The following is a 13,481-nucleotide window of genomic DNA, read 5'->3' as shown; positions in this document are numbered from 1 at the left end:
CCCAAAAAGAGTTCAAAAGGACCCTGGATGTATTTCTGGAGTGTAATAATATTACATGTTATAGTTACTAGAGAGGCGTCGTTGATCCAGGGAGTTATTCTGATTGGATTCAGAAAGGAATTGTTTCCCCCTGAAGTGAGGAAATTTGGATTCTACCTCACAGGAGGTTGTTTGCCGTCCGCTGGATAAACTTGCAAGATAATAGGCTGAACTGGATGGACAAATGTTTTTTTCAGCCTTATAAACTATGTTACTATGTAACTCCCTTGTTTATAGAGGTATCCATCATCCATCATCTTTTCAGTTGCTATTCCTGCACTCCCATCAAGATAAGGCTCAAACTATTGTACATGGTAAAGACTGTTTAATTTTAGACAGGGCTATTGTATTTTGTCAATTTTTGTGTTTGCTTTACTTTTAAGCGGTTTTTCGGGAGTACAATACTGATGAACTATAATCAGGATAGGTTATCACTATCAGATAATTGGGGAGGACAGACTTCTGACACCCCTGCATTCAGGTGATTCAAGAGGTTGTAGTTCCAGTTACCAGGCCTATGTGCATTTACAGTGTTTTTTACCTGTTTTGTCTCACATTGTACAAGCCACAGGAATAAGTGCAGGATACAAGCGTCAAAAAATGCAGCACAGTTATGAAATGAAAACACAATCCAAATTCAGTCCCATGATTACACACATTTGAGTATTTTATTAAGAGGTAAGGAGAAACTATTTTATTACCATTTCTATGTTTTACTAGTTACACAACCTCCCCGTCTTCTCTGTAAACAGTAGTTTTCTCAATTAGCACATCAAAATGCCTATTTCATCTGCAACAGGCCACGTCTATGAAATGAGACATAGGAATATGCACATGTAATATTTGTAAACCTATCAATTTTTCACAATTGCAATTAAACCATCCAAACCAACAAAGTACAGAAAAATTATATACTTGCCGGTCTATTAAGACTTTCCATCTGCACTGAAATTAATATCTATATTTCCTGTACCCAGTCAGTACTATTTAAGGAATGGTCTATTACCACTAATCTGACCTCATTCAATATTTAACTTTACTTCTAGTCTGAGGAATAGTTAATGGTGCAATCTGCCTCAACATCTAAAGCAGACTATGCAAACTGAGTCAATAATTGTATCAATCTTATTAATTCCCTGACACATTGCCAATAATGCTTGGAGTACTAGGTAGGTGTTGCTAATTATTTGTGGTAGTGAAAGATTGAATTATATTAATCTTCTTTACAATATCAAGAATCATTTAACAGGATTAATACATGTTCTAATTGAACTTTGTGCAAAGGGCTTTTTCCCCTTTGGGTTTTTAATATTTCATCCCAGTGTTGTTCATAAAATCCCTGTGCATATAGACATTTACAGATATTGCACCACAGCATGTCTGCCTGGATCCCTTGCTGGAAACTTGCTTCTTCAATGCTACTATCATGTCCTGCACTTACATACCCAAAAACCTCCTTGTTTCACATAAAGAGCAGCAGTATCATTATTATGCATATCAATGGCACAGTGTTAAGCTATGGTCTTCAGCAACATTTTATGGTGCACAGCTAATTTTCAGTGTTTCCACTCTGTCATTGACTAACTACAGCTTGGTTGCTGGCCATTGAGTGCCCCACATTCGCCTGCACATCCACAAATCCCATTCTCTGCCGCCGCTTCCGTTGCTCAGTCATCTAAATGAAAAAAAAAATGTACAGGAGAATTAACAAATATTTCTCTATATTGGTTTCTGCCTCAGTACTTACACTCTGAAGCCCAGCATATACAGGTGAAACTCGAAAAATTAGAATATTGTGCAAAGTTCATTTATTTTAGTAATGCAGCTTAAAAGGTGAAACTAATATATGAGATAGACTTATTACATGCAAAGGGAGATAATTCAAGCCTTTATTTGTTATAATTTGGATGATTATGGCTTACAGTTTATGAAAACCCTAAAGTCACAATCTCAGGTACCCTTTGTTTAGGGGCCTATGGATTAATTTGCTGACTAGAGTGTGACACTTTAAGCCTAGAATACTGAACCTTTTCACAATATTCTAATTTCAAGTTGCATTAATGCAAGTTGCATTACTGAAATAAATGAACCTTTGCACAATATTCTAATTTTTCAAGTTTCACCTGTACTAATCTCTAAGGAAAGTTAAGCAAATAATAAATATCTTGCAGAGTGTTTGAAGGAATTCCAGAAGAATTCAAACCTTGACATCCAATAGTAAAGCAGTAAAATTGAATTCTTTAATATGGAAAGGGTGAGAGATCCATTATCTTCTAGGAATAATCATTCACCATTATAATAAACACTAGAAAAAGTCAGCCTAAGACCTTATATAGCCATAATAGTTATTGGTGGCTGAATGTGTTGTTCATTGGTAGACAAAGCCAAGAATATCCAAATCATGTTAAAACAGATGGCATATTGCAAACATATAGTTTTATAATATAGTGCCACACAATGGCTCCATAGTATGACTCCTTAAAGGACTTCATGTACCTCCTCTACAATTTACAGGGAGGTGCATGTACAGGCTGAGCCACATGAGCTCTGTTTAGATGCAGATGTAGCCAGCCAGAGAGCAATCCAATGGTAAAATGTAAACATATTTTAATCACAACAATTCTAAAGTTATTTTAGAACTATGTGAATATATGGTGCTAGTCTGTGACATCATCTATTTTCATACTAAGCTGCCACTGTCGTTTATGCCTCTATAAAATAACCATCCATTCCCACACTAGCTAACTACATAGGCTTTGTGACTGCCCATTAACCTCTGTTAGTGAAACTGATTAAGGTGAATTCTGTACCTGTTCTTTGAGTTCATTGAGCTGCGATGTTAAATGAGTAACCAGCCGCATGGTTGAGTTCAGTTTGTCCTGGAGGCTACGTATCTCATTTTGCTCTCCTTCTCCTTCGTTACTGACTAGTGACATTGCTCTCATCCTGGGGAACCAGTCCAGGTTTTTACTCTGCAAAAGAAGTCATTAAATGTAATGAACACATATTAAAATTGGTTCAACAAACGTATTTAACTATATGCACACTCAAATACATATCTGCAGATGTCTTGCTTCTTCCCTGCATATATTTCCTAATCCTGTCTAATTTGTAGACAGAGTAAAGAGTAAATCTCTGTATGGAAACAGGTACTTTTCCTCTTATTCAGCATGATATGCTGCCCTGAAATGAGGATTTAGGTGTCTGCAATAATCTGTTCCCAATAATCAACTCAACAATTACCACTTGTAAATCCCACGTTAAGTATAGAGAGATTTAAAGGGGTATTCCCAACTGAGAGAATGGGATATGTCCCCATTGTCTGATAAGTGTGGGTCCTACTTTTATCGAGACCGGAGCAGGGACAGTGGTGGCTGGAGGACCTCAGGTTTCCGCTGTTCGGCCACCACTAAGTGCTCTTTCCATGGAAGTGAATGGGAGTGCACCATGTTTGTGCGGGCCACTGCTCTCATTCGTTTTGGCGGCCCCATAGAAATGAATGGAGGTTGGCTGAATATGCACAGTGTGCCCTCCACCAATAGGGCTCCATTCTCGGCAACACCAAGCTGTTAGTGTACCTGAAATGAGGTCTAGAGCAGTGGCCCTTTCACAGAGCTTATACAATTTGACCCCATACCGGGCGCGCTTGCTTGGGATGTATTGTTTGAAGCCAAGGCGCCCGGTAAAATGTATCAGGGACTCGTCTATGCAGATGTTTTGCTCTGGGGTATAAATATCTGCAAATTTCTGGTTGAAATGGTCTATGAGGGGCCGAATTTTGTGGAGCCGGTCAAAAGCAGGGTGGCCCCTGGGACGGGAGGCGGTGTTGTCACTAAAGTGCAGGAACCGCAGGATGGCCTCAAAACGTGCCCTGGACATAGCAGCAGAGAACATGGGCATGTGATGAATCGGGTTCGTGGACCAATATGAGCAATTCATGCTTTTTTGTCAGGCCCATGTTGAGGAGGAGGCCCAGAAAAGTTTTAAGTTCGGAAACTTGGACTGGTTTCCACCGGAAAGGCTGGGCATAAAAGCTTCCCGGGTTAGCGGTAATAAATTGTGTGGCATACCTGTTTGTTTCGGCCACAACTATGTCTAAAAGCTCCGCAGTCAAGAACAGCTCAAAAAATCCCAGGGCCGAACCGATCTGAGCTGTCTCAACCCGAACTCCAGACTGGGCAGTGAAAGGGAAAACTACAGGTGCGGCTGAAGTTGGGGACTGCCAATCAGGGTTTGCCAGCACCTCTGGGATTCTAGGGGCTCTACGGGCACGTCTTTGCGGTGGCTGCGACGGGGTCACTACTGCACGTGCCACCGTACCAGCTTCAACTGCCCTTCTGGTGCTCACTACTTCACCAGGTTGTACGGCAGTGCTGGTACTAGGTCCAGGGAGGGCTGGGCTGCTGGTGTATGCCTCACCACGTAATCCGACAGCACCAGCCCCACTCTGCTGCTCTTGAAGCGGATCCTGCGCAACCTGTGGTCTAGCGACACGGGGCCGGGTACGCCTGGTGGTATCAGGGACCTCAGCCTCCTCGTCCGAACTTTGGGTCAGAGAGCCACTGCTTTCTACAGGTTCGTATTCTGACCCGCTGGATTCATCAGATGAGGGTTCCCACTCCTCATCCGACTGGGTCAGAAGCCTGTAGGCCTCTTCAGAGGAATACCCCCTGTTAGACATGTGGGCAACTAAATTTAGGGGTATTCCCTGAGACTACCCAAGAAAAAAAAAGCAAGCCTGTCTTACAAAGGGGAGGCTAGCGAAGTACCGGAGGCCGCTGCGGTTGATAAAAAATATCAAAACTGATTTTTTTATCGCCGCAGTGCGTGTAAAGTGAATGTGCAGTGATCAAAAAAAAATTTTTTTTTGTCACTGCGGTGGGGCGGGTGTGGGCGAACGCACGTGTGGGCGACCGATCAGGCCTGATCGGGCAAACACTGCGTTTTGGGTGGAGGGCGAACTAAAGTGACACTAGTACTATTATAGATCTGACCGTGATCAGTTTTGATCACTTCCAGATACTATAAAAGTACAAATGCTGATTAGCGATACGCTAATCAGCGAATAACGGACTGCGGTGCGGTGGGCTGGGCGCTAACTACCTAACCAAGGGACCTAAACTATACCTAAAACCTAACGGTCAATAACAGTGAAAAAAAAAAGTGACAGGTGATCAGGAGCTAAAGTGTAGTGTTTGGTGTACTCACTGTGAAGCCTGCTCCTCTGCTGGATCCAACCGACGAAAAGAACCAGCAGAGGAGCAGGCAGCCATATAACAGATCATATTTACAAATATGATCTGATATATGGCTCTGTGATTGGCTTTTTTAAAAATCAGCAACCTGCCAGCCACGATCATTGGCTGGCAGGTTGCTGACGAAATGGTCCTGAACGAAATGCCGGCGCGAACTGCGCACGCGCGGGCGCATACTCGCGTCATCTCGCGTCTCGCGAGATGACGCGTATATGCGTGACTGTGCGCAGCGCTGCCACCTCCGGACCGCACATCTGCGTTAGGCGGTCCGGAGGTGGTTAAGAAGCTCAAACCAGACGTGGTGCCCCTTCAGGAGACACATCTGAGTAGTTGGGACTTTGACAAAATGAAAAAATCGTGGCTAGGCCAGGTATTTGGCTCATCTGTTATAAATAGAGAAGCAAGGGGTCTTTATCTAATTCTTAAACCCTTCCCATGTTAGGTCACATAGGTTGCTTCTGATGACCAGGACCACTGGATACACATAGATACCCTGGGTGATCATTTAGATACCCTGGGAGATCATTTCATTCAGGGATGTTCGGCGCTCGGTTAAAAGATCTGTTTTGGCAGTCCTTGATCAAGTGCATCTTAACAAAGTGATGGGTGAATCTCCAGCCCTACTTACCCTGGATGCAGAAAAAGCTTTTGAAAATGTCGGGTGGGGTTGGCTGGAAGTAGTTTTGGACAGGATGGGCTTTCGGGGTGGGGGGGGGGGGGGAGGGGGCTTTTGGATCTGTCAGGTCTGTATGCAGTTCCCAGGGCTCAGAAATACACTCCAGGTTTCCTGTCTGCCCCTTTTACCCTTTAAAAGAGAACTCAGTCAGGGATGCCCCCTATCCCCATTAATACTTGATCTAGCTATTGATCCACTGGGAAGTTTTCTTTGTGACTCCTCATTGGAGGGTGTATCAGTCACGAACTGTCGAATTAAAGCAGCTCTATTCACTGACAATATCAAGTGGAGCTTACTCTGGCTACAAAATTAACATCTCAAAGTGTGAACTTCTGCCGCTGTCTTCGAAGAGAGGTAATAGAGTCTTACTATTGCTAAAACATACATTACCTATCTTGGAATTAAAAGTGGACGCACTCCCGATAGTCTGATTTACCCTGCTTTAATAACGAAAATAGATCATGACTTAGTTTGCTGGTATTCTATACCTCTTTTATGTCTTGGCCTCTGTCATCTAATCAAGATGAGGAGTATGTCTAAACGGCTTTATCCCTTACAGATTATCCCCCTGCTCCTAAAACATTCGGATGTCAGAGGTTTGGAATTCGCTTTTTCTAGATTTACCTGGCAGGGGGCCCAGCCACGGATATATCTGACTAAACTCATGATGCATCGTGAACAAGGAGGGGTGAACTTTCCAAATTTGAGGAGTTACTCAAACTTGACCCCTGAAGAAGCGCTGGTGTCACCATAGGACATTAGGGCTAATGTACAGAATAAACTTTCCCATTTACCATCCTCCATTAAGAGATCTTTAATGTTTCGTGACTCCGTTCTTGCTTGGCAGATCCTTCATAAACAGTTTGGCATCTCATATCAAGTATCCAAACATTACCTGATTTCTTACCAGGACATGCTAGTACATTGTTCAGGACATGGTCTGAACAGGGGGTTAGGGTACTGGGAGACTTCTACAGAGATGTCCCCTAGGTTTGGTCTGAAGGGAACCAATTGTTTGCAAGTTATGCAGCTTAAGTCTTATTGTAAACATTTACTTTGTGATATGTTCAAAGAGTGGGGTACTAATATGTTTGATTCCTTTATTTTGAGATCTCAACGCCCCAGTGTATCTCTATTGTATCGCGACTTAAAAGACCGATTTCTCACTTCTCACCCAGATAATGTTTTTAAGAGCTGGGAAACCATCTTGAATATTGCAGATGTAAAACAACTTGTCAACCAGGGCTTATTGGCAATCTAGAATCATATAGTCAATGAAAAATGGAGGGAGACACACATGATTTTATTCACCAGGCCACATATGCTTTAAATGTTCCTCGCACCCCAGCTACACTTTATAGATTGACTTCTTGTCTGCAATGTGCTCAGACAGCCACAGACTTAAATCATGGTCTATGGTTCGGTCCTCTTTATTAGGTATATTGAGACCAGGTGGGTAAACTTTTGTAGAATGTCAGCACATTCCATAGACCGATGCAGAATACAATAATACTCTTCCATTCAGGGTCTCTGTCAGTGGACAGTAGTGTGGACACTCCTACAGTAGGATTCCAGCCATTGGTCACTATTTTAATAGTGGCCAAGAAATGCCTCCTCCAAATCTGGCTCCATCCGAAGGTCCCTCCAGGGGAGTCAGGTTGTCTCTCTTGACAACTAAGATACTTTTCTTAAAGAGGTTGGAAGTTTTTAAGTATCAGGAGAGGCCATGGAAGATGTTTATTATGTGCCTATCTCACCCATGTGGAAATAGGGAACTTTGAATCCTGGAGAAGGATTTCAAGGGGACTTTAAGTGGGCTTTGTCCCCTTCAGAGGGACCCAAAGGGATTATTAGGTGCTGCCATTTGGGGTGGGTGAGTTTGATGCCGCATGGGGTAGAGGGAAGGGCTTTACTAGTAAATTATAGGGCTTGGCTCTGAGAATACCTCATCGGGGGAATTTTGTTTATTCTGGATATGGACATTTTGATTACTTGTGCAATCCTCTGTACATTTTCTAAAAACACCAATACGGCACCAATTGTGGCAAAAAAAACAAAACAGTGGAGGTCTATGGAAGAATGCCAGGCGATTAGAGAAAAACACCAGACTCAATGCATGCTACTGACCCAAAAATGCACCTCAGAGATGAAAAAAACTCAAAACAGTCAGTTTAAAATTTGACATACTTTCATGCAATATCTGGAGCTATATCTGTAAAGAATAAATCAAGGCAACTGGACGTACTGTAGATTTCTTGAAAACGTTTCACTCATTCTTCCAACGAGCTTTCTCAATTCTGAATTGAGAAAGCTCGTTGGAAGAACAAGTGAAACGTTTTCATGAAATCTACAGTACGTCCAGTTGCCTTGATTTATTCTTTACAGATATATACCATGACCTGGATAAATGAGAACCTTCACAGACAATATCTGGAGCTGACATTTTTTGCCTTGAAAAGCCATGACAGAAGCTTCACAAAACATGACAGCAGCTTTACAAACTTTTGTATATATACAGTATATATACACAGTATATATACATATACAGTGCTGTGAAAAAGTATTTGCCCCCTTACAAATCTCTTGTTTTTGCACATTTGTCATGCTTAAATGTTTAAGATTATCCAACAAATTTTAATATCAGACAAAGATAATCTGAGTAAATACAAAAATAAAGTTTATAAATGAGGATTTAATTTATTAAGGGAAAAAAGCTGTCCAAACCAATCTGGCCCTATGTGAAAAAGTAATCGCCCCTTAAACCTAATAACTGGTTGTGACACCCTTGGCGGCAACAACTGCAATCGTTTGCGATAACAGGCAATGAGTCTTTCACATCTTTGTGGAGGAATTTTGGCCCACTCCTTTTTGCTGAATTGTTTTAATTAAGCCACACTGACGGGTTTTCAAGCATGAACGGCCTCTTTAAGGTCATGCCACAGCATCTCAATAGGATTTAAGTCTGGACTTTGACTAGGCCACTCCAAAACCTTTATTTTGTTTTTTTCAGCCATTCAGAGGTGGACTTGGTGGTGTTCTTTGGATCATTGTCCTGCTGCAGTACCCAAGTATGTTTGAGCTTAAGGTCACAAACTGATGGCTGGAAATTCTGGTAGAGAGCAGAATTCATGGTTCCATCAATTACAGCAAGTCACACAGGACCCGAAGCAGCAAAGCAGACCAAGACTATCACACTACCGCCACTATGTTTGGCTGTCAGTATGATGTTCTTTTTCTGAAATGCTGTGTTCATTTTACGCCAGATGTAACTGCACGCACACCTTCCAAAAAGTTCCACCTATGTCTTATCAGTCTATTGAATAGTTTGGGGATTATCAAGATGTTTTTTGTGAGACGGGCCATATCTTTCTTATTGTTGAACGATGAGCACAGACCTAACCTGATACAAATCCACAAACTGAAACAGCCGTCACTCCACTATTCATGAGGGGTGCACATGTCCAGGGTCGGTGTCCCGCAGATTCGCAAAGGAGAAGACCGACATTCGATAAAGTAGATGCAATGGTTCTTTTTATTGCCACATGGAGGAACCAAGTAAGTGACGCTTTTCGACTCTGTAATCGAGTCTTTTGACAAAGTCGAAACGCGTCACTTACTTGGTTCCTCCATGTGGCAATAAAAAGAAGCATTGCATTTACTTTAGCAAGTGTCGGTCTTCTCCTTTGTGTTTTGCTTACCTGAGACAAGTGAGGCCTGCAGTAATTTAGATGTTGTTATGGGTTCTTTTGTGACCTGGATGAGTCGTTGATGCACTCTTGGTGTAATTTTGGTAGGCCAACCATTCCTGGGAAGGTTCACCACTGTTCCAGATTTTCTCCATTTGTGGTTCCCAAAGCCTTAGAAATAGCTTTGTAACCTTTTCCAGACATATAGATGTCAATGACTGTGTTGCTTTTTGAGATAAGTGATTTCTTGATTCTACAGGTCTGGCAGTAATCAGGCCTGGGTGTCTGTACTGAAATTGAACTCAGCTTACCAAAAACTGTGGTTAATCACAATTAATGGTGAAAGGGAAATTATTTTTTCACATAGGGCCAGGTTGTTTGGGATAGCTTTTTTTCCCCTTAATAAATGAAATCATCATTTGAAAACTGCTTTTTGTATTTATTCAGGTTATCTGTGTCTGATATTCAAATTTGTTTGATAATCTGAAACATATACATGTCACAAATGTGCAGAAAGAATATAAATCTGTAAGGGGGCAAATACTTTTTCACAGCCATGTGTGTGTGTGTATATATATATATATATATATATATATATACACACACACACACACCATATTTTTCGCCCTATAAGACACACCGGCCCATAAGACCTAGCTTCTTCAGGAGGAAAATAAGAAAAAAAAAAATTTTTTAACCAAAAGATGTGCTTTTGAACTAATGGTGGTCTGTGGTGGGCACAGTTATGGGGGCATCTGTGGTTGTCACAGTTATGGGGGCATCTGTGGATGGCACAGTTATGGGGGCATCTGTAGATGGCACAGTTATGGGGGCATCTGTAGATGGCACAGTTATGGGGAAATATGTGGATGGCATTGTTATAGGGGAATATGTGGATGGCACTGTTATGGGGAAATATGTGGATGGCACTGTTATGGGGCATATGTGGATGACACATACAGTATATAGCATCTTATCTAATGTGTCATCCACAGATCCCCCATAACAGTGTCCCTGTGTAGTGAATGGGGGCCGGCATCTGGTTCTGTAATGGCAGCGGGGCCCGGTGCAGTCACTGTATACTACTACACCGGGCCCCACTCACTGTAGTATAATCATACCTAACATGTGGGTATTGTTAAAGTATTCAAATCATCTTAAATCCAGTGCTGTACTACTTACTACTAACTTCTTGGTAGTCAGGAGGCCGGGCGGGCGCTCGCAGCGTAGCTCATTACGTCATGCACCTGCACCGCCTGCTTCATTCATAAAGTGGGTGGAGCAGGCACGTGACATAGTGAGCTACGCTGAGAGCGGCCGCCCGCCCGGCTTCCTGACTGCCAAGAAGTTAGTAGTAAGTAGTACAGCGCTGGATTTAAGATGATTTGAATACTTTAACAATACCACAAGTTAGATATGATTATACTACAGTGAGCGGGGCCCGGTGTAGTACAGTGACTGCACCAGGCCCCACTGCCATTACAGAACCAGATGCCGGCCCCCAGCCCCTCCTCCCTCTCAGCCGATAAGACGCACTGCTATTTTCCCCCACTTTTTTTTGGGGGGGGGGGGGGGGGGTGCGTCTTATAGGATGAAAAATACGGTATATATATATATATATATATATATATATATACACACACACACCTGCAGTACTAAGAGCATTTTCAGTGTTGAAGCTGACCTTTATCATCTGTGCCACATAGCTCTCTGGACCAGTGTAATCTGTCTTGTTCTTCACTCTCACCAACACGATGAAGTACAGATAATTCCAGATATTGTGCTCTTCCTTAATGTGCTCCTCAAAGGACACGGTCTTGTTGTCAAACTTATCTCTCTCCAGTCCTGCAGAAGTGAATAAGATTCCCATTTTACAAGTAGATAAGAATATTGATAGTATGTGTGACATTAAGACAATCTTTAGTGCAGCTGTGTCTGTGATAAACCATATTCAGACCAGGGCAACTGCATAAGGCTACTTTCACACAGGCGTTTTGGTTTCCATTTCTGAGATCCATTCAGGGATCTCACAAGCGGTCCAAAACGGATCCGTTTTGCCCTTAATGCATTCTGAATGGATAAGGATCCGCTCAGAATGGCTAAGTTTGGCTCCATTCCGCATCCATTCTGCTTTGGAGGCGGACACCAAAACACTGCTTGCTGCATTTTGGTGTCCGTCTGATGAAACGGAGCCAAACGGATCCGTCCTGACATAGCCAAAACGGATTTGTCCCCCATTGACTTTCCATGGTGTTCAAGACGGATCCGTTTTGGCTATGTTAAAGATAATACAAACGGATCCGTTCTGGAAGGAAGCATGCAGTGCAGATCCATGACGGATCCGCACCAAACACGAGTATTAAAGACAGGTATTAAAAGATAACATTTTTATTGTTTTATTATATATGTGATCTACTGAAATTTTTTAATTTAATTTTTTCTCTTTAAAAATCGAATAAAAACACACAGCATTAAAATAATTTTTGCCCTGAATTACGAAATGGCAAGAATTTACATTTCAAAGTTATAACATCATCATCTTTGTCCAGTATAAAGGAAAGCAGCTGCACTATGAAATATAAAAAAAATATAAAAAAATAAAAATACTGGAAACTGGATAGTCTATCCAAATGGCCTTATGGTTTTGACAGGTTATGTATTGGAAAATGTCAGAAAGGTAATGCCGTGCATTATGAGAAAGGGAGCCACTTCCTAATCTTTTGATTGTGTTTACTCTTGCTCCCATTTGTATATGCACTAGGTGCCGACAGTTTGATACAGAATGCGAACTGGGGCAGAGACGGAGGATAGAGTTGAACATTTTTTCCTTATGACTAGTTTTATACAGAATGGTCTTACTATCTGTACTACAAAGTTGCCATTTTCATATTATGCATACTTTATATGCATATCATTATAAATCGCTGCCTCGGGAAGGAGATGCTGACATTTTTGGAGTGAAAAAAAAAAAATGTAAATAATTTTTACATGTTGAAAATGTCACTAATTTCTGGCATTTCACACAGATTTAATGCTGTCTTTAGTGTAGTTCACTGAGTTACCCTCAAGCTTTCCTCTCATTAAAGTAACTGTCATTAGCTGAAATGACAATTTGGCAACATGAGTCTTGATAGTCTAGTGACAGAGACTAGTTTGTACAGTACTTGCTGATGAGGTTTATAATACAACATAGCTTGTGCAATTAGTATGTCAGCTTGGGATATTAGTTTTGGTATAAAACACCTCGTGCCTGAACCAAGGTGACCTCTTACTGGTTACAATGAGACTTAATGGGCATCTGTCTGCAGATTTGTATCTATGAAACTAGCTGACCTGTTGCACGTGCGCTTAGATGCTGAAGGCATCTGTGTTGGTCCCATGTTCATATGTGCCCACATTGCTGAGAAATTTTTTATTTTACTATATGAAAATGAGCCTCTAAGAGCAATGGGGACATTGCCATTATTCCTAGAAGCTCAGATTTCTCTGCACCTGTGCCCTCTCCACTTTGATTGACAGAGTTAGATATTATGATGTTCTATTGCCTGGTCCTGTCAAACTGCAGGAGGGAGACAGTTGCAGACAGAGCAGAGTCTCTAGGAGTAATGGCAACTCCCACGTTGCTTGTAGAGACTCATTTGCACATATTAAAACATAATTTTTCTCAATAATGTGGGCACATATGAACATGAGACCAACAAAGATACCTTCAGCTACCAAGCGCACATGCAACAGGTCAGCCATTTTATACAGTGTGGTGATGTATACAGTATAAGTCCTGGGAGGCGTGTATATCCCACCCATATACCTCAGCTGGGTGAGATA

General features: G+C 41.8%; 1 protein-coding gene across 2 annotated transcripts in view; it reads right to left on the bottom strand.

Moving 5' to 3' along the window:
• Positions 1-683: 683 nt before the first annotated feature.
• The window catches only part of ITPR3 (inositol 1,4,5-trisphosphate receptor type 3), a 498,562-nt gene continuing 485,764 nt past the window's right edge, over positions 684-13,481 (bottom strand). For both annotated transcript variants that reach the window (XM_044288135.1, XM_044288136.1), the window contains exons 56-58: positions 11,341-11,501; positions 2,850-3,011; positions 684-1,714 (exon numbers count right to left, since the gene is read on the bottom strand). In XM_044288135.1, the coding sequence (XP_044144070.1) occupies positions 1,613-1,714; positions 2,850-3,011; positions 11,341-11,501 (425 nt within the window). In that variant the 3' untranslated portion in view covers positions 684-1,612. The remainder of the gene's footprint in view (positions 1,715-2,849; positions 3,012-11,340; positions 11,502-13,481) is intronic.

Source organism: Bufo gargarizans, chromosome 3 (genome assembly GCF_014858855.1).
Source record: "Bufo gargarizans isolate SCDJY-AF-19 chromosome 3, ASM1485885v1, whole genome shotgun sequence".
Lineage (NCBI taxonomy): Eukaryota > Metazoa > Chordata > Amphibia > Anura > Bufonidae > Bufo > Bufo gargarizans.
The sequence above is the reverse complement of the archived record's forward strand: the minus strand, read 5'-3'. Positions and strand labels throughout refer to the sequence as shown.